Source organism: Acanthochromis polyacanthus, chromosome 9 (assembly GCF_021347895.1).
Source record: "Acanthochromis polyacanthus isolate Apoly-LR-REF ecotype Palm Island chromosome 9, KAUST_Apoly_ChrSc, whole genome shotgun sequence".
Lineage (NCBI taxonomy): Eukaryota > Metazoa > Chordata > Actinopteri > Pomacentridae > Acanthochromis > Acanthochromis polyacanthus.
Genome location: NC_067121.1, coordinates 9,638,021 through 9,663,498, shown reverse-complemented (window position 1 = coordinate 9,663,498; position 25,478 = coordinate 9,638,021). Strand labels below are relative to the sequence as shown.

Sequence of the window (25,478 nt, the reverse complement as noted above, 5' to 3'; positions counted from 1 at the left end):
TCTTGGTTTAAAATGCCTCAGATGTAACCCTGCACTGTTGGTTTCTCTTGAATGTGCAGATCAATGAAGTTCCTACCTCTTCTCCCACCTAAATCTGTGAACTCACTGCAGCTTGAGTACACCAGTTTGCCTAAAACTCAATTAAAATAGTGTAAAAATACTTTATGCTGTACAATGGCAACCTGTACTACTAGGCTGATTCAGCCTGTCATTGCACAAGACAAAGAGATGCAGTTTAAGATAAGATAAGATAAGATAATCTTTATTACCCCATGTCATCTAACCAGGAGTGCAAAAGCAGCAGTAAACTACTTAATACATGGTATGAGTATTTATGTTATTCATTTAGAATAGTGATAAAGAAAGTTTCATCTTGCAAGCTGACAGAATTGGTTCATTAATTTGGAAGTTTGAATCTGTGTTTGTGAGTTTAAAGGTAGAAATGCTAGCTCGGGCCGTGGCTGCTTATTTTGCTCATATTATGTATTCTAACATGTAAAAAAAATACCATAAGGAGTTTGAGAGTTTGATGCACCAAGAGTTGTGTAAATGGTCCTAAACATGCAGATTTTGTGCAATTTAAATTAGAATTTAATAATAATTTTCAACCGTTTCAATCTCTTCCCACCAGAGGAGAACACATGGATGGTGATGCAGCACAACAATACAGAGCTGACCAGACTGAGCCCTTCTGCAGGTGTAAGCCAGCATTCGGTCCACTTCGACTACTCAGCTCAGGAGCAGCAGCTGTCGGCAGCCATCAGCCAATCAGAGCACTGCGAGCAGGAACTGTCCTACCACTGCAGGAAGTCCCGCCTCCTCAACACTCTAGGTAACCATGCTAGTGAATCACAGTATATCTTCAGATATTTTCTTGTTATTCTGGAGACAGTGTTTCTGAATGCTGGCAGACATGGAGCTGCTCATCTGGAAGTTTTAAAAACGAAAACGATTCCAGCAAAACGGGTAAAAAAATAACATTTAACTCAATGAAAACATACCCACTTTCAGTCGGAGATACAAATCCAATAAAGCTCCTTTATGCAGGCTAAAGTCTGTCAATAATTGTACCAATTGCTCATTTTTCTCTTCAGTCAAACAAAAGATTTCTCTGTAATTCCACTGTGTTCTGTATGAACAATACTCTGATTAACTTTGTACGCCAGACTCTCTGAAAATCCAACAAACACAGACATTTCTCAGATCTGTTTCTTAGTATTTTATCTTCGAACAACTTGAATTTCTTCTGGTAGCAAAGTTTGATTTTATTTCATTCTGTGCTTGTAATTATACTTTAATAATTCAAAAGTAGATCTCACTATTTAAACATCTTATCCAAATTTTAATCCTTTTAATCTTTTAATCTTATTTAATCTTCCCTCGGAGGGAGAGCGCTCAAGCATTTTTTTTCATTCCCTTTTCCTTTCGTCTGCCTCAAGTGCTGGCTCAAATAAGAAAAGCCTGTAAACAAGAACTTGTTCTTAATTGAGGTGTTGGGTTAAATAAAAGTTAATGAAAGCTTGGTAAAGCAGACTCTCTTAGGCCACGGCTCAACACATCTTTTTCTCAGTCTCAACAAAACAGAACAAATTCACTCTGTTCTTTTTTTTTCTAACTTCTCTTTCACAAATGATTCAAGCAAGAGACTGTTCAGGATTTGTTTAATGCCTCCTCCTCTTGGAATGAGTATTGAGTTAGGTTAGTGTTTTCTTTGTTTGCTCGTGTGTTTTCTCGTGATTGTATTGACTCAGAGGTGGTGAGTATTAGAAACTGAATTAGAAAGGCTTTGATCATGAAGTTGCATTCAATTTGTCTGGGTAGCAGTGAATTGAGCAACTTACAAAGTCCATCGAGAGGAACAACAGAGCACCGCACAGTGTAAAGAGACATCATTAAACACACTTGTTCATGTGTTTTTGAGCATCTTATAGCAGTGATGAACCTGAAAAGACTGCCCTCCAATTCATTTAAATTAAGCCTAATTAGCAATTAGCATAAAATGCAGCAAGGGCATGCATTCCCTTCTGTGACTCTGATGACAACTGAGTGTGTCGGTTTCATCCAAATGAGCACTTTGGCCATTTTTCCTCAAAAGTTGCAATGACAGCTTTCCTCTATCAAACCTGGTGACATTCCTATATCACTTTCAATGTGATACGATTCTAAACTGCATGCCGTTGCATTAATGGTCAGCCACACTCATCCTATGTACTTTGTCTTGTATGAAGCAGTTTGAAGTAGGCTTTTTCCACATTTCTGCACAAATGCTGGTCCAAAAATGTCACAGAGAGCACAAAATAGCACAATATGCTCCTTTCTCTTTCACTTTTCTGCACAGTTTCACATTTTATAGCTACAAACTGAAATGCTCATGAAGATAAAAGTATTCTGCGAAGAAGACAGAGGCAGTAACAAGTCAGATTAATGAAGTTGAAATAATCAGAGTTTTGATAGAACTTTAACAGGAGTTGAAGCTTGTTTCTTCCATGTGGTTGAAGACATTTTTCCTCTGAGTTTATTAAATACCTGCAGGATCCATTTGATTGTCTCCAAAGGAAGAATAATTGCTTATAATTATAGATTATTCCCGACATGTAAACAGCATCCAACAGCAAGTCACACTGCATAGTTTTATTCACGCACAGAGTCACGGTTTGTCAGCTGCAGGTAAACATTTGTTCCATAGCGACAATCCTCGGGTTGAGCTCCATCACTGCTGTTGAGGTATTTTTGTTTTACTGTTGGTAAAGCAGTAGTTTGACAGTTCTCACATGCAGACAGCATTTGGGAAATCATGACTAAATTAAAGCTGAAAGCAGCGTTCAATGGGCTTTCATGTCAGGACATGGAGCACATGTGGTGTGTGCCGGGATGTGGCAGAAGTGTGAAGCTACTAAGACTTAGCTGACCAATTCACAAAATTTCTAGCAGTGGTCCATGCAAATATAATACCTGTAGCTTCCTGTTGCCAATAGGTGGCACTATGACTACAGTTTTGAGTGTGGGTGTACTCTTGTTTAGCATATGAAGTTTGGGGCAGATTAGATCTTGTACAGCTGAGATATAAACACTTCAGTAGTCATCGAAATTCGCCATGCTGCCACAGATACGCCGTTTGATAACAAGTCACCATTTTCTCCACAAATCACCATCAACATCTTAAGGCTTCTGTCACCACATTTGAGAATAATATCGACAATGGACTAACAATAGTACGTCAAAGTGTAAAACATGTCCTTTTCTTGCCAGCAGGTGGCGCTATGACTGCGAATGAATTTTGGCATATGGATGGATCAGTGTAGGATTCTGATCAAACATTTGAAGTTTGAGGCAGATTGGGGCATGTATAGGAGAGTTAGACAGCACTTCCTGTTTCATGGTGAAGAATCAAAGCACAATCATGCACAAATCATGGTTGCCATCGCCACACTCTGACTTTTGCGGAAGATTTTGACAAAGTTTCATCACTAAGGCCTGTTGTATATACTGTCCAAATTTGAGGTCCCTTGGCGAGGGAGGAGTTAACCCCTGAAAATGAGCAACAACAAAAAAAATTCAGTTAATGCAAAATAGCGAATTTCCTGTTGGGTTCAGGATATGGCTGCCATTGGCTTTTTGTGCGGCCTGTTGTGCTGCATATGCCTACCAAATTTGGTAGATGTAGTTGAAACGTGCTGTCTGTAGTAGATGTTACAAATTTTGCAAGTTCTGTCACACACATGCACAAGTCCCATAAAATATCAATTTTTTTTTTGCCAGTTGCCAGTTTTTGAGCCTGTTTAGGTCCTCTAAAATGTGATTAATTTGGGCGAAAAACAATTCCTTGCATTCCAATAGAGTCCTACGTATTTGTCAGTGCTCGGGCCCTAACTAGGCTGTTACTTATTTGGACATTGTGATAAGCTGCTAATCGTGTACATTTCTAGATTTATTTATTTTGTGTGCTGGTGTGTTATGATGCATTGTAGACGGTTTAATGTACTGTGAACTCTTGAATGCATACTGTGAATACTACTCAGTCACTGAGGTGGTATGTAAGGCCTAACCCTAACATACATGTGAATGTCTTAATAAACTGATGAAGCAGCAGTGTGACGTATCCCCTGTCTGAAAAGGGCTTTATTGCTTACGAAGTTTAGTTTTGTGGTGAAGTAACTGAATTTCCATCAAGTTGGATAAACAAGCAAACATTTCAGACATTCATCAAGGATCTTTTGATTGCCGGTTATCCAGCGCAGATCAATACAACCCCTCAAAAGTCTAGAGTATACACAGGAGAAATCTGAGCTGCAAAGCAACTTTTTGTTGTGGCGGGTAATAAAATGATGGATGAAAATCGTGAAAGGTGCAGAAAAGGAGGAATGAGTAGAGAAAAAGAAGTTCCATTATGAACTCTCTGCTGCTCACTGGGAGAATAAAGAAGTGCTGATGCAGCAGAGACATTTCCAATCACCTTCTTGCCATCCTCTCCATCTGCACAATCGCAGGATGTGAAATATACTTCCCAGTGCATGCTGTCATTGTCCTCCATATGAAAACAATATATGCAGCACTGAGGTTAGGACCTGGCAAACATCCCTCTGCTTCAAGCGCCGGATTCATCTCAGGAGGCTGAGAGATGGGAAATCTTTCCATACAGCTATTTTCTCCCAGCTCCAGTCAATCTTTGGACAGTTACAGTATTTCCAAAGAGAGTGAATCTGTGCGCTAAGTTCTGTGGTATCGAGGGGGAAAGAGCTTGCAGTGCAATTGAGTTGTGCTGGCAGAAATTTAAAATAAGCTTTTTCTTTGTTTTCAGTTATTCCTTCTGACAGCTTGATATAAATTCACAACTGGACAGCAAGCACAAATAGGGTTACATTTATTGAAAGTAAACAGAAAACGACTTCAGAGAGTTCTGGTAACAGTAATCATCGTCACAGCTGTTCATTTTTGAGGCTAAGATCCTGAGGGGAAAAAATGTTTATAGACATAATCAAGTTTTTATTCCAATTAGTCAGGAAGAATACCTGTGAATGAAGCAAAATCACATCAGTCAGAGCATGACAAATTGTAAAATGTTCCAGTTTTGACGGTGTCTAGACAGTTCAATGCTAAGTAGATGTCTTGTTAGAGGCCATAAAGGCAGGTCGGTGTCACTAAAGGCTCAAGTAAATAAGGGTAACTCTGAATCTGCTGAAATGTGTGTTTCAGAGGGTTCTCCGTTCAGCTGGTGGCTCGGTGGTCCTGGTTCTGGTCGCGTCCAGACCTACTGGGGAGGAGCTCATCCAGGCAGCCAGCAGTGTGCCTGTGGCCTGCAGGGCGACTGTGTGGATCCACAACACTACTGCAACTGTGACGCCGACCGCATGGAGTGGTACTGACCTTATCAATGACATTCAACCCATTATAAGTTTGTTCCTCCATATGTCTTCCTCAGATTGCAAAGTTTGTTCTCTTTACATCAACTTACACTATGGGAATATGGAGCTGTTGTTTATTGCAAAACAACTGAACACAGTGGAATATGTGAATGTAGACAACATTCCCACACATTTATAAGTAAATCTTAAGTCACAGGCTGCAAACTTGCATGTTATTTTTCTCTTCCACAACAGTTGCACCTTCTCAGATTCTTCATTGCACGTCCTATTCTATGAATCCATCCATTATCTATACACTGCTTATTCCTCATTTGGGTCACAGAGGCTGGAGTCTATCCCAGCAGACTTAGGGTGAAGACAGGGGACACCCTGGACAGGTCACCAGTCTATCACAGAGCTACATATAGAGGCAAACAATCACACTCACATTCATATCTAAGGACAATTTATGGTTACCAATTAACCTCAGCATATTTTTGGACTGTGGGAGGAAGCTGGAGTACCTGGAGAAAACCCACACATGCACAGGGAGAACATGCAAATTCCGTGCAGAAAGATCCCAGATCCAGGCTGGGATGTGAATTGGGGATCTTCTAGCTGAAAGACGACAGTGCTGACCAGCAAGGCTCTGTGGAGACAATTTTACAGCTTTGGAGAGTCTGACTGTTTTGTACAGCTCCAAATTCCGCTGTCACATATATCTCAGTTGTTTTGCTCCCATGATTCATTCCTTTGAAAACTCTTTTTGCATTACAGTGTAATCCACTACAGCAGGCCAGCAAACAAAGTGTTCAAATGTCAGCGGATTCATTTGTGGCTTTGCTGTATGTATGGGTGTTTATTCAGCAGCAGGTGACTTCACTGATGAGCTCTCGGAGCATTTGGTTGTAATAAAAGCTCTCAGTGGTGCTTTTCTGGCCATGTATGATTTAAAGACTTATGCAGCATCAGTGGAGGTACAGTACATGCTCTTTTATGTTCTGATTTCAAATTTTTGTTCAGATTTTTCAGTTTACCTGCCGTGCGTTTAATGAGAAAACCTAAATGCCTGTGCTGATACTTGGCTGCTGGTTTTATCAGAGAACATTATATTGCAGTGACAGTGTATAAACAATAAGGTATTGTTGTTTTTTTATGTATAAACTGATAGAGATTATTGTGTTAAATAGGATGAATATGATTTCTCTAATGTGAACTAATGTTGTTTCAACAAACAAACCATAAAAAACTCTTTCTTTGCATTAACTGACTTGTTGATTGTAGGAAGATTAATATAGGAAAAAAACATTACACAACCATCCCTGCCTTCTTCAGCACATCTTCACTCCTTCTCCTTTCTAGCATCTCTTTGTGAAACTTTTCTCTGCTGACGCTGTTTCTACAGACCTGCTGTGAGAATCTGCTACTCATTTCCATTCTCGGATAAATTCTCACCTGACAACAAGACTGACATGCAGATTATCTGAACATGGTTGTAAATGGACAGAGCTGCTCGCTCAGCTGTCTGTCTGGAGCGCTCTCTGGAGAAGCGTGTCGCAGAAATTGGCAGAGATGGACTGTCAGGATGATATGATAAGATCTGACACTTGGTTAAAATGTCGTCCTGAAATATCGTCTGACACATAAATCAGATTCTGGCAAATTGTTAAAACAGTTGACAAACTTTTAGCTGCACATTTTGCTTGTAGGGCTGCACAGTAGGTAGTGGTTAACACTTTCGCCTTGCAGCAAGAAGATCCCCGGTTCAAATCCCGGCCTGGGCCTGGGATCTTTCTGCATGGAGTTTGCATGTTCTTCCTGTGCATGCGTGGGTTTTCTCCGGGTACTCCGGCTTCCTCCCACAGTCCAAAAAAATGCTGAGGTTAATTGATGACTCTAAATTGCCCGTAGGTGTGAGAGTGATTGTGTGTCTGTATATGTAGCCCTGCAACAGACTGGCGACCTGTCCAGGGTGTCCCCTGCCTTCACCCAAGTCAGCTGAGATAGGCTCCAGCAACCCTAGTGAGGATAAAGCGGTGTATAGAGAATGGATGGATGGATTTTGCTTGTAAGTTTAAACCAGCAAGTTAAGATAATTAGTGAGAAATAATGTATTCTTTTTGGCATCTGATTATCCTCCTGTTTCTTCAGTTGTCTCTACACTCTTCATCTTTCTTTTTGTCCTTTTTCCATGTCATCCTTTTTTACTTTGCTTCATACTCTTTAATGTTCTCTTCACCCTTTCTCATTATCCTTCAGCTTTCTCACCTTGTTTCAGCTCTTTTTCCTTCTTCTCCTCATCATCTCCCTCTCCTTAGGAGTAGCAAAAAGTTGTGTAATATCTATGAGGTGTGACCAAAAGGTTCCAAGATTGTGGCTATAAAAATCAAAAACCGTACCTGATGTAAACTTGGCTGCTATCCCGGTCAAAGTATTCGCCTCGTGCCCTGATGCAGCACTCCAAGTGCTTCTGCGATGCTTCTAACGCTCCCTGGAAAGAGTCGTTATGTAAACGCGTCAAGCATCATCTGTGGTATGCGCTCAATCTCCTAAGCTGTGCCAAACGATAAGGCTTCAAATTTCAGTTGGAAGAAGACAGATCAAACAAGTAGCGTAGATGAGGTGTGACGATCGTGTTGTTGTGGCTAAAAAAACCTGCATAATCACCACACAGTGACCAAACGACAGCTCATTGGAGCATCTGTGGACAAACCACAGTGCCACAGATCTGGCCTCTAGATGTTTCAGAAAAACTCGAGACAAACTTGAGGGACTGAATTATGGTTGCTACAGTGGTTCTGGGCTCTGGGGAGTGTGGAATCTGGGTGAACACCTTAGCTCTGTCATGTTTCCTGAGCTACTCCTGAGCAGTTTTTGCTGTGTGTCGGGGTGCATTGTCCTGCTGATGGTGGTCTCTGGCATCAAGGACTGCTGTTGCTGTGGGGGTTGCTTGACCTGCAACGTTTGGATCGGTGGTACATGTCAAACATCCACATGAATGTCAGGACTCAAGGTTTCCCAGCAGAACATTGCATTATAACAAGATGATCGATGTTATTCACTTCACCTGTCAGTGGTCATAATGTTGTGGCTGATCGGTGTATATGTTGATGTGTGTGCATGAGAAGGAGAGTGCAATTGAAGAGGTATATACAAAATGAAAGAGAGAGAGTGTGTGTGTATAAGTGTGATCCAAAGGTGATCAACAGAAAAAAGAATCAGCTACGAACTGCTGAAAGTAGAACGTGGCATTAATGCAGTGAGTTTGAGGGTGTTCTGTTGTGTCCCAGCTGTCTGCTGCTAAAAAGTGGAAGGACTGGCGACCAAAAGTTGTACTTTTGACAGTTACTGCTGCGTGTTGCACATACGTGACCACATTGTGCTTCATGCATGTGCATTATGCATTATGTACATTATTGCAGCCTTTTGATCAGCTGTTGTGTAGCATTTTCATTGCATATATTGCCAATAACAAGAAATAGTGATCTTTGACCTGAAGCAAGTGACTGATCTTGAGCCCAAGTGTCCTCACATAAATACTGAGATTTCCACAAAAATTGCCTCCTTTGCAGAAAAGCACACACTGGTAATCTGTGTAAAACACTGCAGGAGAGGCTTCACTTTGAGGCTGTATGGAACAAGCAGTCAGATCATGCCAGTGTTCTACCAGGCAACTCTAAAGAACATCATTAGTTATGAAATGACATCATGGTATGGCAGCCTGACAGTGCAGCTGAAAGGCAGACTTGCCAGCATGCACAGAGCAGCGATGAAGTTGATGAAGATGAAAGACTGCGGGTCCATACTGAGCCTGTCAAGAAACAAACAATAAAAACTCACAATATCCCTTCTTTTCTGAATATGAACATCTGCCATCAGGGAAAAGAGTCACGAAGCCAATGTGCAAATCAAAATGCTTGAAGCTATCGTTTGTTCAAGCAGCTGGCCTCCAACACCAAAGACTAGCGCAATAGAACAGTATGCAGTTTATACACAAGCACTTCTGTAGACTTTCTGTATGGTTTAATATCTTCTCATGCTTTTTATGCTTTTTATTTTGTGATTTTTATGTCTGTTTTATGTACAGTTAAATGTCTTCGTGTTTCTACAGTATTTCTTTCACATCTGTACTTTAAGCAACAGAATGTAGCACCATGACAATAAAGCTTTTCCTACTTCATCTTTTCTTCCTAATTTTTTCTTCTCTGATTTTTCCTTCATTTCCTTTTCTTCTCCATTCCCTCCTGATACAGGACTGAAGACTCGGGCCTCCTGACCCATAAGGAGAGTCTCCCGGTCAGGTCTTTGGTTCTGGGCGACATCCAGAGGCCAGGCTCGGAGGCTGCCTACAGGGTGGGACCACTGCGTTGTCATGGAGACAGTAAGTCCACCTCTGGTTGCTCGGTTACAGCTGATGGAGAGATGACAGCAGTCCTCCTGTTAGGGAAAGTGTAATGTTTTCCTATTTTGTCCAAAGATTCAAGCTAAAAAATATTACAAAGGATATATAAATCTACACTGAAGCACCTAACCTGTAAGAGTGGCTCATTTTGACTAATTTTCTGTGCGTTGTTGATATAGAAACACAGAATTACAAGTCCAAAATTTCATTCCACCGGCCGATTGGAAGCTAATTATCATTAGCAGAACTGATGCATACGTCCTTTTAGGTTTTCACGCTCTGGTACTTGCTTCTCATTAAACGCATTACAAGGTAAATCAAACTAGCTTGCTGCGCTTTTCCTTCCTTCAATTAATTGCAATTACCGCCGCTCTGTATCTACCCCAGTAGATAGATAAATAAATGTTTAGCATGATTAATCAAGCAAGACCACGTCGCAGAAATTATACCCTTGTGTAAGCTTATTAGTTGAACTGATGGACTCACTTTTTTGCTCTGTGATTTCCGTTTCAAGTTTTGACGGGGAGTTTTTCTCGCGTTTTCCAGAGAATTTCTGGAATGCGGCATTTTTTGACAAGGAGACATCGTACCTCCACTTCCCCACCTTCCATGGAGAGCTGAGTGCCGACATCTCCTTCCTGTTCAAAACCACGGCCTCCTCTGGCGTGTTCCTGGAAAACCTGGGCATCAAAGACTTCATCCGCATCGAACTGAGCTGTGAGTACTGCAGGGGCTGGAGGGCGAAGATTTAATGCGGATTAGGGTGATGTGTGAGTGAAACCTGCAAGTCAAAGTTTTAATCTGGATCTGTGTAAACCCCGAGGATACAGACTTAATCTGTATTAAGACTATCCTGCAGGGAAATATTGTTTATTTCAGGTTAAACTCAGCTGTCTTGACCTTCGTGTTCCCACTTTAACTGTGAATTTACCAACCGCATTGCATCTGTCTGTATCATGCATGACTTACGTACACTCCATATGAGACATCTCAACATTACACCCACTTGTAAACCACAAGCGTTCTTCTAGGACTGAGGCTCTCCACCTGATGTTGAACCTGGAGGCAGGCAGCATGAGTGAAGTCAGCCGCTGCTGTTAGCTGATAATAGGTTCCCAGTCATCGTCCCAGAGGTGTTGGATGAGGTTGAGGTCAGGTCAGTTTTAACTGAAGGATTTATGTGTTTGTTGGATCTCTATATTTTTTCGACTGAGTGTTCTTGTGACCTTTTTCTATAAAATTAAAATTGACTGGATGTTTGTCTTACAGGCATTTCCCCAAACTTGAACACAACCCTAAATGTTTCTCTGTAAAATTAAGACAGAACATGCAATAATGAAAACACATTTAGGATAGAATTCATGCTCTAAACATGAGTTCATCTCTCATTTCACACGTGGAAATGTGGTGTGATCAGATTTGATTAACAGTACTGAGTAAACTGCTTTACATCTGTCATTAGATTTAGATTTACGATCACAGAAATAGATGACATCACCCTTTTTCCAAAGCAGAACATCAGAAATACAATTTAAAGTTTGACTTACAGTCTTATATACGTGTTGGACACCCATCGGTCGGAGTGTAAAGCTGATTTCAAAAGAAAATTTGAAACTGGGGTCTGGAAATGCAAAAGAGTGTCTATGTTCACATACTGTTAGCTGTAATGATTGCATATTACAGATGATAATGATTAATTGTAATGTTTGGAGACGTCTGTTCTCTGCAGGCGCCATCATTTTGAGAATTACACGTTTTTTGCTTCCTTACCAAGAGTTCACTCGAAAGATTAATATCACTCAGATATCTGTGCGCGATGAGGTGTCATCAGAAAGCTCCTATTAGAATCAGAAATGGCCTGATTTAAATTTAGCCATTATCCAGTTCAAAGTAGTCTCCTTCTGCAGCAGTACAGAACTCAGGGTGCTGTTATCACAATTCTAACGCTCCCTGGAAGTCCTGTTATGTAAGCATGTCGAACACCATCTGCAACGGGTGCTAAATCTCCTAAACTGTGTCAAAATGGCAAATCTTAAGGTTGAATTCAATTTGGGAGAAGAGGAAGAACTTAGAGGGCGCTAAACCTAGCAAACAGGGCAGCGGTTTTGGTGACAATTGTTGTGACCAAAGAACAGATGCAAGTAAAGCTCCCACATGATGTTGGACCAAAGATCAGGTCAGACACCACATGATGTTAAAGTAAAACTCTGTTTTCACAGTTCAACCCTGTGGGGGATACATTCACAGTTCACAATCAAATGTTGAAGAAAACAGTAAACATGCTGCTTCTGCTCCTGATCCAATGATCTTGGAGACACTCCCACTATGAAAACTGTTGTTTCTTCTCTTAGAGGTAGCTGCAGACACACCTGTTGTTCCACTAATGGTCCTTGACATGAAGGTTGAGCAGAATTTGATGTTTGCTCTCTGCTTAAGTTTGATGTCTGCACTACAGTCACAAATGTGAAACTACCATCTGTCATAATATATACAGAGCCCTCCATAATTACTGGCACCCCTGGTTAAGATGTGTTCTTTAGCTTCTAATAAATTCATTTTTTTTCTAAATATTTTATGACCACAATGAAAAAAAGAGGAAAATCCAGCTTTTAATTCAAGTGCATTTATTCAGTGGGGGAAAAAATCACACATTGAGAAATAATTTTTACAGCAAATCATGTGTGCTACAATTATTAGCACTACTGATTTTAATACTTTGCACAACCCCCTTTTGCCAACAAAACAGAACCTATTTTTTCAGTGTGACAGTTGGCTTCTGCAATAAAAATTGAATTTGTTTTAAGGTTTTCAACACATCTTTATAATAATTATGGAGGGCGCTGTATATGTAGCACAGATCTTGAGGCTGATGGCTCAGTGTTGTGTTGTTCTCCATGAACACACATTGTATTATTTGTCTCTGAAGATCTTAATCACACCTCATGTTGCTGGAGTGAGAATGTGTTTGGCATAAAATTTGCCTGGAGCTCCTCTTGTGTGCAATAGTTCAGTTGTCAATGTGTTATATTACTTTTCTACCTGTATTGAAAAGCATCCCTTGGTACACACACACTTGGACACATCATCAGTGTTGTTTCCTGGAGTTACTGGGTGTTTCGGATCTTACAACATACACCCTCGTCCAGGCAACCCAACTGAGGTTGATCAAGCCTCAGCCTGTGTCCAAGTTTCTGCTCCCCCCTTTTCAGCCAGAGCCACCTGGGTGCTCTCTCTGCTGCACCCATGTATTTGCTGATGGCTCTCCTCCTGTTTGCTCCAGTTATTCCCAAGATTCCCTAGGCCTTGTGTAAGGAAAGGCCTAGAGATCCCCTGCTGTCCACTTCCACTAGCATGCACCTGGTCTTCCATCCGTTGGTCCAGCAGCCCTCCACTAGGTCTTGGTATTTTACCCTTCTTCCATTCTCTCCTCCCAGAGCGCAGTCAGGTCCAGCAAAATTAACTGATCTGTGGCCTCCAAGAACAGGAATGTCAGGTCTCAATGTGGACTGGATGATGTGTGCTGATATTCTTAGTTGCCTCTCTAGATCAACCCAGTTGATCCCGGCTGACGTTAGCACACCAACAGAGAGTTTCTTGGCTTTCTTCTTGGGGATCTGGCCTTCCTTGAAAAAGCATATTGGCTTAGATAGAATTTGGCTAAAATTGCTGTCCTTGATTCCCTTCCCAATTGCCTCGGCGATGGACTTTAGGGCCTGGTCGTGCCTCCAGTGATAGAGCCATCATTCGGTACCTTTGCGCAGCTGCTTAGGACGTGTTCCAGTGTCCCTGTTTTGGAACACAGGGGGCATGCTGGTACTTCTGCTTTACCCCATGTGAACAGGTTGGAAGGGCTGGGCAGGACACCAAAGACCCCCTGGATCAAGAATTTGATCCTTTGGGGGTTCCACTTCAGATGTCCTTCCAGGTGATGTTTCACTCGTTGTTTGTTCCCACTTCGTCCAGGAACCCTGTTGTTGCAGCAGCATCATTGGCAGTATTGCATTTTACTTTCCTATCCTGCATATTTAGATTTTTAGCATTGCAACATACTTTTACTTTATTGCTTTCCTGTCAGGCGCTACATTTATGTAATTTTGTTTTCTGAGCACTTTCAGACAGAAGAATTTCCTTCTGGATAAATTAAGTGTTATCTTATCTCAACCAAATTATCTAAAGCAAACATGACGTTTCTTGTTGGTTTAACTCAAACACAAAGTGAGATGTAAATATGACACAATGTGAGTGTTGGCCATGAAGAAAGACTGCCTGCAGGTGCGAGAATGAAAACATTGAATCTTCTTGATTCACTTTAGATTTCTGTTTTACTTTTCCAGTGATTTCTGTTTTGTCATCTTTTATTTTGCTAAACTTCGTAGACTTTACCCACTGTGTGGATGGAGTAGAACGATGCAGCAGTAGCCTTCTTTTTGGGGTTTATTGGTGCCATATTCTGGCTGCCGTTGCTGGTTTTATATGAAGTGTCATTTAGAATATGCTAGAAATGACCACAATGAGTTTTCTTCACTACGCATTTTACTGTAATGCAGCAACTTAAGGTTCACATCTCAGACAGTACATCATGTTACCTTCTGAAACTATTTCAGTTCATTTAGCCAGTTTAGTTCGATTTTAGTTCGCTTTTCCAGTGCTGCATTTTTCTTAAACCATAGATTTGAAGGGACACACACAGAATCACATACAGGGACACTGCTGCACCGACAGCGTCTCTCCTGAGGGCTGTTCCAGCTCTGGATGCCGCTGCTCTGTCGGCGGTTGCCTCACATCACTCTGCAGCCGAGCCTCAGAACAGCCTCTAAACCAAGTTACTGCAGGATGTCGGGATATTGTTTCATCTTGTTCCCTGCTCACAGAGCGATGCATCTTCTGCTTGCAAAACATGAAGGATGTGAGTTTGTTTCAGAGACGCCATCCTGTCTTTTTGCAGGTATGAACATAACAAGAATTTTGTGAGTGGAGACAGAAAGATGTGACGCTTTTTGAAATGAGCACTTCCCTTTCCGGCATTATCAAAAATGTTTCACTTGTTGCTGTCAGAGAGGAGCAATGAACTTACTGCTTTTATTTCATATATAGATTGTAGGGCTGCTTTCTGTTATATTTACTGGTATTTTTTGGTTTGTTTTACAGTATGTAAAGTGGTGATGCATGTGTGACAAAGTAGCAAAATTTGTCAAGTATTAGCTATTCCAACAATCTCTTAGTTAATTTTCTACAGAATTTATCCTCAATATTATCCAGATAAGTGACACATTTAGAAAGAAATCAGATGTTGGGGACATTTTACTGACATAGTTTAGCTTCACTTGTTCCCTTAAGGGCAAAGGTCAGTGCATATCAATACAGTTTCACCTTAATCATTTGATGTGATCAGGATATGATGTTTAACCAATCATATCCGGGTACGTCAGGTCCAGATAAACGCAATAAATGTGAAAGGTGCTTTGAAGCTACTCTGGTAGCATGTGGTGGCCCGACATCTTTGTTAGTTTTTCTCTCAATTTGTCAACCATCTTTATATTTAATGAAAAATTTATCAATGACAACCGATTTCGCTGTTTCTAGTCATGGTTGGTCTGTTTCTCATTGAGGTGCATGACTTTAAATGCAGTAAAATGAGCCCACAGTGGGTAAAAAGGTAATGGGAGCAAAGAAAATGTTCAGAAACTTTTTGGGTTATATAAAATAAAAGCGATCTGAGACAGTTTTATTGGACATCTTTGCCATTTCTTGTTTTATAAAGGAAGAAATCTGTTTAAAGCTTATTTATACTAATTAGAATAGTAAAAGGCTTGCAAAAGTTTGATCTCATGACTTTATTTTTGAATAAAAATGTGTCGTGATGAAGTTAATTTATCTTCATAAATGTTCATAATCACAGTTTTCCCTCTGATAATAACTTTCTTTCCATTTTGTTTCCTCTTCAGCCTTGTTGTGGAAATTTTCTGTACCCTCAAAATCAGAAAACACAAAACACTTTGCTGGGTCACTGGCAGACTGAATATTGTATATGATATGGGGAATACAGAGTTTGTCAAGGTTCTCAAAGAAGAAGTACAACTGCAGCTGCCTTTATAGTGAATCAAACAGACAGAAATTGCTTTTCTTTGGATAGCATACATACAATACCGTTCAAGTTTGGTGTCACTCAGACAATTTCATGTTTTCCATGAAAACTCATACTTTTATTCATGTGCTAACATAGTTGCTCAAGAGCCTTTCAACACCATTAGCTAACACAATGTAGCATTAGAACACAGGAGTGATGGTTGCTGGAAATGTTCCTCTGAAGCCCTATGGAGATATTCCATTAAAAATCATCCATTTCCAGCTAGAATAGTCATTTACCATATTATCAATGTCTAGACTGGATTTCTGATTCATTTAATGTTATCTTAATTGAAAAAAAGTTTTTTCCTTTTTGTTATAGAAATAATGACATTTCTAAATGACCCCAAACTTTTGAACGGTTTTGTAGTTTGTCATGATTCTAAAAGCAGAAGTACAACTAAAACCGCTTTCATAATGGATCAGTCAGAAATTCCTTTTCATTGATGTAAATGTAGCATCATTTTTAATTCTGCCACATAAGAACAAGAGACCTTCATCACAAACCATTTTTGAGGGTGTAAAAATATCTTCTATTGATGGCCTCTGACTTTTTGACTCCTCTTCAAGATCCGTCCTACCAGAATGCTCTTCTATGAACAAAAATAGTTCCCCAGCAAGGGTACATGAAATAGACACAGAGATAATATATGATAATCTGAAAGATCATTACTGATTTCACCTTCACAGCCTCCACTCAGGTGCTTTTCTCCTTCGACGTCGGTAACGGACCGTTGGAGGTTCTCGTGGAGTCGAGAGACCCGCTGAATGACAACCGGTGGCACCGAGTCCGAGCCGAGCGCAACGTCAAGGAGGCGTCGCTTCGACTGGACGACCTTCCTATCGCCACTCAGGAGGCCCCCACAGACGGACACTTCCACCTGCAGCTCAACAGCCAGCTCTTCATAGGTGAGGATGTGTAGACTTTGAAGCACGTCTTCAATAGAAGCAGTGTTGGTGGCTTTGATGTCTTTTTCCTTTATCTCTCTGGAGCTGTTCTCTCTCCCCCACACTACCTTAGTATACCTCTAATGTACGCTGTTTATCTTCTCATACAATATCCTTTTTGCTCTCCAGGGAAACAGCAGTTCTCTTCAGTGTTTTAGTCTTTGCTCCTCCTGAAATCTCCCTTTAGTTTTTAGTCTTTTTTCTCTCTGTCCCAGTAGTATAACTCTCTGCCTCCCACTTAAGTTCACATCCAATGTCACTGGATGAAAGTTGTACTAAACAGAACTATTTCTGTTTCCTGAAGACTTTCCGATAGATAAGTTCACCTTCATGGTAGCTTGATTAGCCATCTGTTGTCGGCAGAGATTAAAGTTCCCACAGATTTTATTGTATTTAGAGGTTTTTGCAACCTGCAGATTTACATTTACCTCGTTTACAAAAGCAGGAATAATACGAGCTCATAATTTGCATTTTTTTCTCATTAAATGTGTAGAATTAATTAACTTGTTACTTGTGCGGCTGCATTTTGTTCAGCAAATATGGAGTGGAGTGTCATTCTGTCAGCAGCGTTCCTCTGTTTGCCTAAAGTCTTCATGATTCCTGTTGTCTGTCCGACGCACTGGAAATTCATATGCAGCGACACTCCTTTTTGTGCATAACAATGAAGTCACATTAAGCTGAACACTAATTTGCAGTGTGTGTCAGCTTTAATAGAGTGCTGACAGTTAACATTTTTATTTGCAGAAAGGTAATTGTGTGTCCTATAATTAGGTACAGAATAACAGGTACGGTATGAAAAAACACTGGACAGAATCCAGACGCTGGATTAATGTCCCCACAACTGTATTGAGTGCTCATCTGGCAACGGTTTACTGTTTTTAGGTAAAAAATTTTTAAAAAAAAGGAAGTGGGAAAGGAAGCAAGAGATTCGACAACAAGCTGTTTTTGGCCAAATGCCACCAGCTGCTCAGCGCTATTGAATATGAAAGTGCTGAGGCGATAGTTTCTGACCGCTGAAGAATAATCACGATCGATACATAAACATGCAGCATGCAGGGAGCTGTGTGGTCATTTCTAGCAGCGACAGTCTTCAGATAATCTGTAAATGGATCTGAACGCGCTCGTTATGCGGTCATGTAACCGACCACCTGCAAACTTCATCATTCCTGACGCTCTGTTTATCTGAACATCAGCAGTTCAATTCTGCGATTTTAAAGCCCGATTCAGCCTCAGGGTCAGTTTATAGATCTGCAGGAGAAAGAGACAACAAACAAAATCCATCATTTTTTATCAGGTATTATCAGTCTGCTGATGTTTTGGATGCCATTTCAGCAAAGACACAGAGGAATGAAAACAAACCAACAAACAGAGATGAAATTGGCCACCGGTAGCAGAGAAATCAAGGGGAATATTTATTGACTGAATGTCTTTACCCAGTGATAGACTGTGAATGTACCTGCTGAGGGAAAGCCAAAGGTTTAACTGTGACAGAGCGAGTGCGGTCATGAACTCAAGAGTGATTAAGAAGCACCAACAACCCTGGTTTTGCTTGAATAGACCAATTTGTAATTTAATTGCAAATTAAGCATCTCATAAATATTTACATGCTGTCCTGGTTGTCTTTTAACAGCGACCAGCTGCACTAAACAGCCTGAATGGTGAGGGAAAAAACTGATATTTTACTTTTTAAGTAATTACCGCAAGTATTGGTGCCATAATTGGACAAACATGGACGCAATCTCATTGTGCAAAAGAACTTATTGATTCATTTCATAAGTTTTTAAAAGGCACACATGTTTTCACTAACCTCAAATAGCGCAGCTCAATTGGAAAAAGATCTTTTTATACACATTCTGTTCTGTGTTATAAGAATTTTTGTCTGATGGCTGTGGTACAGTTTGGCAGAAGCTTGATAAAAAAAAAAAATTATGTCAAATTTGATCCACCCACACAGTCCTGATGAAACATGAGTAATGTTTATTCAGAAAGATTTCATTTCAAAATAAACCAATGGGATTTCAAACCAAGTTTTTCAGAACATTGAAGTCTAATTGCTATACATGCTGTGTGGAAATGGAATTTACAGCAGGCTTTGTGACCCGATCTCTTGACATCAACATTTTTATTTTGGTAAATTAATCTTCAACAATACATTTTGCATGAAAACATCTGAAATTATCGTTATCTTATTTTTTAATATTCACTTTTTTGATACCCAGTACAAGATAAAAAATCAGAACTATTTCTACAAACACATTTGTGACTAATCTGCTAACCTTCAAATATCTCCATAATCACCTTTGAAACATTTTTACCATCTCAGATTTTATCTTGCACTCAATAGTACAGTTCTGTATGGATATTGTGTTTAATAATTAAACAATAATGGTCAAAATGGGGTGCAACAGAGGCTGAGGTATGTGACTTCATTTCCTTTTGAGGCCAGGCTCTCAAAATGCTGGATCCTACATTTCCCATGATACAATTCAGTAGCTTATTAGTTTGTTCGCAGCCTTTCTTTAGGGATGTCAGTCAGTCCATCACTTTGGTCCAGACTCAGATATCTGAACAGATAGTGAAAGGATTGCCATGAATTTCTTTAGATATCCATGAGCCAAACCAGAGGATGAAATCCGGTGACCTCCCTGACTGGTTTACTTGCACTACCAAGAGGTTGACATTTGTGTTGGTAGAATGTTCTTTTTGGTTCAAATACCTGAAAAAACTGCTAACATTCCCATCAGTCTCAGTCGTATTTTCACATTTGTTCACTAAAAAGGACAGAGACGGACAACAACAGACAGTCAGAAAACATAATTTTGACCAATTTACCTTCTATGAATTGCTGCTATATAAATAAAAATTAATTGAAAATTGAACTGAATCGCATATGAGTAATCTGATGTGGGGATTTAGTGCCTCACAATAAATTCTTAAAGAAGAATACAAAGATGAAAGCAGTTGTTGTAGACCAGTAGACAGCACATGTTGTATTGGAAGAAAAGTAAGAAGCAAGTGTTAGAAGTCCAATAAACTGCAAGTGTTGCAAATCCAGGCAATCTGAGGTGATAAAAGAAATGAACCGATATATTTATGAAGGGCAGGAATGTACAGGTTATACACCTGAAAATGTGCAACTTTACATACTTGACAGTTTAAAAGTTGAGATAAGTTTAGCTCAATAGCTGCCCACTCCATTTTTCTAATCATCAATTAGCCTTTCAACACCATTAGCTATCACAATGTAGCATTAGAACACCGGAGTGATGGTTGCTGGAAATGTTCCTCTGTACCCCTATGGAGATATTCCATTAAAAAAATCATCTGTTTCCAGCTGAAACAGTCATTTACCACATTAATAATGTCTAGACTGGATTTCTGATTAATTAAGTGTTATCTTCATTGAAAAAAAAACACTTTTCTTTCAAAAATAAGGACATTTCTAAGTGAACCCAAACTTTTGAACAGTAGTGTACATTCCACGGTTTCTGATCGTTGAATCACTGCTGGTCTCTTCCTCTTTAAAATGCTGATCATTAGCTGCTAAACATCAGCATTGTAAGCTGATGTCAGCATTTCTCTGGAAGTACTACTGTTGATGAGTACAGCCTCACAGAGCTGCTGGTTCGGCTGTCATGTTTGCTTTTTATTAACTTTCCCTGTCGGGTGGATGCCTCACGTCTCCTGCTCACCCAGTGGTAACGCAAGCTTTTTGTTTTATTTTAAATCAAAAGCATCTCAACCCTTGATGAGAACACTTTCCCAAATTTGGTGTCACTCATTGTACACGTCTCAAAAAATGCTATTAATTTCTTTGGACAGATTCAGCAGAATTCTACATGTAAAATCACTGAAGTATCAAATTTCAAATTACTTTACAACTTGTCTTTGGCTTATTATAAGCTGCAAAAGAATTTCTGTGTACATACTCATTGTGTAGAATTTATTCAGGAGCACGACAAAATATTGAGTTATTTGGATTCACAAGCTTCAGCATTGGCGCATTTAAATTTGCAAACCGTTTTACAGCATGAATTGTATTTATAAGACTTGATTTGTAAAACAAACCATTCCACTGTTTGAACCGTAAGCTGCTGTGTTGGTTTGTATAAATTCATAAGCCATATTTCAACGTGCGCCGTATTTATGTGCCGTAATCCTGCCTTGCTTTATAAGGCAGTGAATTCCATTGTTTTGATTAATAAGCCGTGTTATTGCCTCGCACAGATTTATAATCCACACCATGCCGTTTGCATTGCCGGTGCTAAAAATCCATGCACAGAATTTGTAAGCGAGCTCAGCAACGAATGCAGAAATTACCTCCTTTGTGGCAGTTTTGGAAGCAGTTGTTTTGCTTTGTTTGGACAGTTAAGCCTTTGTATATTTGTGCTGCCTCGCAATCGACCAACTGATGTGTTCAAACAGCTCATGTTCTGCTGCTGCTGTGTGGAGACAAAACGTCGTCTTCTGCAAGGATTTTCAGCATTCCTTTGATCTTCACTTCACACATCTCGCAAAATCCACCAGTATTGATTGTCCTATAATATAAAATGTAAGCAATATCCTGTCAAGTCAAGGTTATTTCTCTCCTCTTTGCAGAGCTATTAAACTGTAAAGCTTTTGGTTTGATTTCAACATCACTACTCCTTCATGGGATGGTAGAACCAATCAAATAGAGGCAGATTCAAGTGATATCACGATGTCATATTGACTAGAAATTCCCAACCTGCTTGCTACCAGCACACGAGGAGACAGTATGATTCAACAACAAAGGCTCATTAATGACAATATAACTTTAATATTGTGTAAGTCCACCTCGAGCTGCCATAATAGCTCTGACCTGTCGAAGAATCCACACCATAAGATCTCTGACAGTGTCATGCAGTATCAGACATAAAGATGTTAGCAGCAGAATCTTTTAAGTTCTGTAAGTTGTGAAAAGGAGCGTGCATGCATCTGATTTTTTTCTGTAGCACATCTGACAGATGCTCAGTCAGATAAAGATCTGGGATATTTGGAGGCCAAATTGACACCCTTAACTCTTTGTCATGTCATGTTTGCTGTGTGGCAGAGAGCATTATCCTGCTGTGGTGTAAAGATAGTTGATGGATGGATTACAGTTGCCACGAAGGTGTGTAGGTGGTAGAGCGGGTTGTCCAATGATAGAAGGGTTGGCGGTTCGATTCCCGCTTTTGCTAGTCATGTGCTGTTGTGTCCTTGGGCAAGAAACTTTACCCGCCTTGCCTCCAGTGCTGCTCTCACACTGGTGTATGTACTGTGAATGTTGGTGGTGGTCCAAGGGGCTGTAGGTGCGGATTGGCAGCCACGCTTCCGTCAGTCTGCCCCAGGGCAGCTGTGGTTACAAATATAGCTTACCACCACCAGAGTGAGAATGTGTGAGTGAATGAATAATGGATCCACTGTGAAGCGCTTTGAGTGCCCAAAAAAGCACTATATAACTAATTCATTACTATTATTATTATTACATGGTCTGCACACCCAAGGTTTCCCAGCAAATTATTGCTCAGAACATCCGGCTGCGTTCATCAGCTTGCCTTCTTCCCATAGTATATCTTGCTGCCTTCTCTATGCAGGTCAACAACAAATGCACACAGACATTCATATGATGTAAAAGAAAGCGTTAGTCATCAGACCAGACCACCTTCACCCATTACTTACATGTCCATTGAATCAAAACCAGAATCAGCAAAAGCTTTATTGTCAAGTGAGCTATCACACACAAGGAATTTGTCTTGGTAACTGAAACTTACAGAACTCACGAAAAGTTAGTTAGGCAACAAGATGGCAATTGGGTTAGTCCATCCATTCTCTATACACCGCTTTATCCTCACTAGGGTCGTGGGGGTGCTGGAGCCTATCCCAGCTGACTCAGGCGAAGGCAGGGGACACCCTTGACAGGTCACCAGTCTCATGATAATGTAAAATTAAGTTAACTTTAACGATGATGATCTCTAAGTATCTGAAATCTGAGTTTAGTGCTCACTTGTATTTATTTTATAGCAAATAGGGAATGAATGTGAAAGAGATGAACAAATGTAGCTGAAAACTTAGTCTATTCATCCTTCCTTTGAGATCTTTCGATTCAACTTCCTCAGTGTTTCATATCACAGTGGAATAGACATCAAATGAAAACAGTGGAAGGTTAACTTAAATTTTTGTGTTATCTATACTGACTGATGCACAGATATGTTCTTTCTCTGTGTGCAGCATCAGCAGCACATACACCGTCTTTGATGACTGTTTGATCTCTATCTCTCAAGCCTCACAGCTCAAATCGTCCTATACTGTTTTATCTGTGTTTTCACACAATATCTCGATTTCATGTTGAGCCTTTAACTCTCCTCTCAGAGCCAAGGCTGCTCCATCAGATATGTGCTTGAATCTCCGGCTTTTGAATTGCTTCTGTCCATGTTGCGCTTTCCAAGCTTGATGTTGAGACTTGCACATGCATCTCCTTGATGATTGCTTTGATCTCTAGTTCACTAATTAATTTCTTTCCAATCTCATGTGATCTCATATGTGCATTAATGCACTGTTTCCATATCCCATGCAGAGAGACTGTCATGTGATGCATTTCTGATGGTTCATGATGTCGAAACTCTCTTGAAGGTCGTATTGATTGCTGTGCTTCTTTGGTCAGAGGTGGAGTTTATCTGCAGTTGGATTCTTTGATGTTGGCTTTGATCTGCACATCACAAACCCCTCATTATGCTGTTTTAAGTGTTTCCTGTAAGGAGCATTACCATTTGATGTGGAGAGACTGTAATCTTTGTTAGAACTGAAGTTGTACTACACCTCTCTGCTCCGATAGCCTATGAGGGTTTGTTCTCTAATAACCTTTTCTTGGTGTTGTTTTGTTGCTTTGATCAGAGGTGGTGGTCCTCAGAGATGCTTCTCTGGTCCCTGTTAGAATCACCTTTTTCCACCCAAACACGCTGCCATTTAAATCTCTCTAGTGGCGCTAAAGGTTTCTTTTTACTGCCAAAGAGAAGTGGGATGAGTTATTTCTGGTATCCAGGGCTCTTGAAGTAACAAGGTTAAGTGAAGCACTTCTAAGACCTGGCTGGGAATAAAAAAACACCCTGGTTGAATCTTCAGAGTGAAATATGAGCAACTGTGTTATAAAAGATGCAAGCTTTTTTACATAAAACCTTAAGAATAGCAGAGAACTATGACTCTCTAGGTGCACTTTGGTGAGAAATATCCAATCAAGAGGCTTCTCATGCTGCTCACTGCGCCGCTAACAGTGAGGGCGAGCTGAAGAGTACAGTTTGTAGAAACATGATGAAAGTTTGTTTTCAGTTTCTTGTCCAATTTCGGATGCCAAATACCAGAGCAAAGCCTTTTGCATTAGCAGCAGACTGTCTGGCTTTGTCTCCACAGAACAAAGGATCATGGTGGAAGCCAAACGAAGCTGACAAGAAAAGAAGAATTTCTCATTAACAAAGCCGACATAATTAAAACAAATTCCCATACCTGTTAACTATTCATTAATGCGTCCCAAAGTTCTCAGTTATTTAGGTTAAAGAGCTTTTATGTATGTTGTATCTTCTGCCTGAAACTTTTAAAAACTTGATTTAAAACTGCAAAGCTTGATTTGTCTGGAAATTAAAATCACTGCTGTATCATCTGCCGGTTGTTTAGAGCTGAATGTGCCCATTATTGGGTTGTTTTTAGAAATCTTGTGACTTTTTGTGATGCAATATTTTATGTTTTATTCATGATGAACACTGATGTGTTTTTCAGTCTGATAGTATGAGTTAATGGCTGGTTTTTGTAATATGGCATTTGTTGTTGCTGCCTGTGTTGGCCAAAAAAGTGGTTTTTCATCTCAGTTAAAAGGAAAAAAAATAACTTATTTAAATGAAAAATCTGACATTCGTAACTCCAAGTGTGCACATTTTGTGATGTGCGACTTGGTTTAATAGTGTCTTTAAACTTTTAAAATTAAAATTTAGGGAGCTTGTCCACCCAAAGCTTGTGTATTAAACTTTATTATTCGTGCACTGGTGTCTATTCCAAGCTGTGTGCTTTTTGCTTGTTTATTTCTGGTCACCAGGAGTTGAAAAAATGTTCACCTTCTGAGTAAAATGCTGTGTTTGTCCCTGTCACTTTTAACTTAGACCGACCATCACATTGAGCGGAGAGAAGTTAATAGAAGTTAACAATGCTGGTGTGTAAGTATACATATATGTAGGTTAATGACAACACCAGATTTCCACAATAAACCAAAAACTGATGCTTTCTGGAACGTTTCCATCACTGTTGGTGTATTGGGTATGCTGCAGTCAGCTACAGTTGATCAGTGTTTACAATCACTTCTTCAGATATTCTGTATTGTAGCAGCCAAAGCATCTCAGCTGAAAAAGTGTTGTGCCCCCAAAATGGTCCCAGCATTGTAAGATTAGTTGGTTGGGATTTGTAGTATTCATCCCTTCCACCACCGTGATTGGGTAGCTGGGCCCGGTATGTTATCCAAAACCGAACATTTTTCAGTCCTCATCAAGCATTCAGCTCTTAGCTCTGCTTTTAGTGCTCCTTAGAATTAGGAGAGCCTCGAGGAACTCTTGGCATAGTAAAAAAAAAAACTTCAGCTGTTAAAGGTTCCTCCAACAGCCTCAATTAGAGAAGAGGTCCCT

The 25,478-nt window shown here is 40.1% G+C and overlaps 4 protein-coding genes across 7 annotated transcripts in view; 1 reads left to right on the top strand and 3 right to left on the bottom strand.

Moving 5' to 3' along the window:
* Nucleotides 1-25,478, bottom strand: part of LOC127535343 (tripartite motif-containing protein 16-like) — a 599,330-nt gene that overhangs the window by 438,431 nt on the left and 135,421 nt on the right. The gene's annotated exons all lie outside the window — the stretch shown is intronic.
* The window catches only part of LOC127535341 (tripartite motif-containing protein 16-like), a 149,836-nt gene that overhangs the window by 57,390 nt on the left and 66,968 nt on the right, over nt 1-25,478 (bottom strand). The window lies entirely within an intron of this gene.
* The window catches only part of LOC127535340 (tripartite motif-containing protein 16-like), a 520,629-nt gene that overhangs the window by 438,419 nt on the left and 56,732 nt on the right, over nt 1-25,478 (bottom strand). The window lies entirely within an intron of this gene.
* LOC110966083 (contactin-associated protein-like 4) overlaps nt 1-25,478 on the top strand; it is a 215,945-nt gene that overhangs the window by 151,471 nt on the left and 38,996 nt on the right. Inside the window, exons 13-17 of the mRNA XM_051952984.1 lie at nt 632-832; nt 5,194-5,356; nt 9,596-9,723; nt 10,291-10,461; nt 16,561-16,779. Of these exons, the coding sequence (XP_051808944.1) occupies nt 632-832; nt 5,194-5,356; nt 9,596-9,723; nt 10,291-10,461; nt 16,561-16,779 (882 nt within the window). The remainder of the gene's footprint in view (nt 1-631; nt 833-5,193; nt 5,357-9,595; nt 9,724-10,290; nt 10,462-16,560; nt 16,780-25,478) is intronic.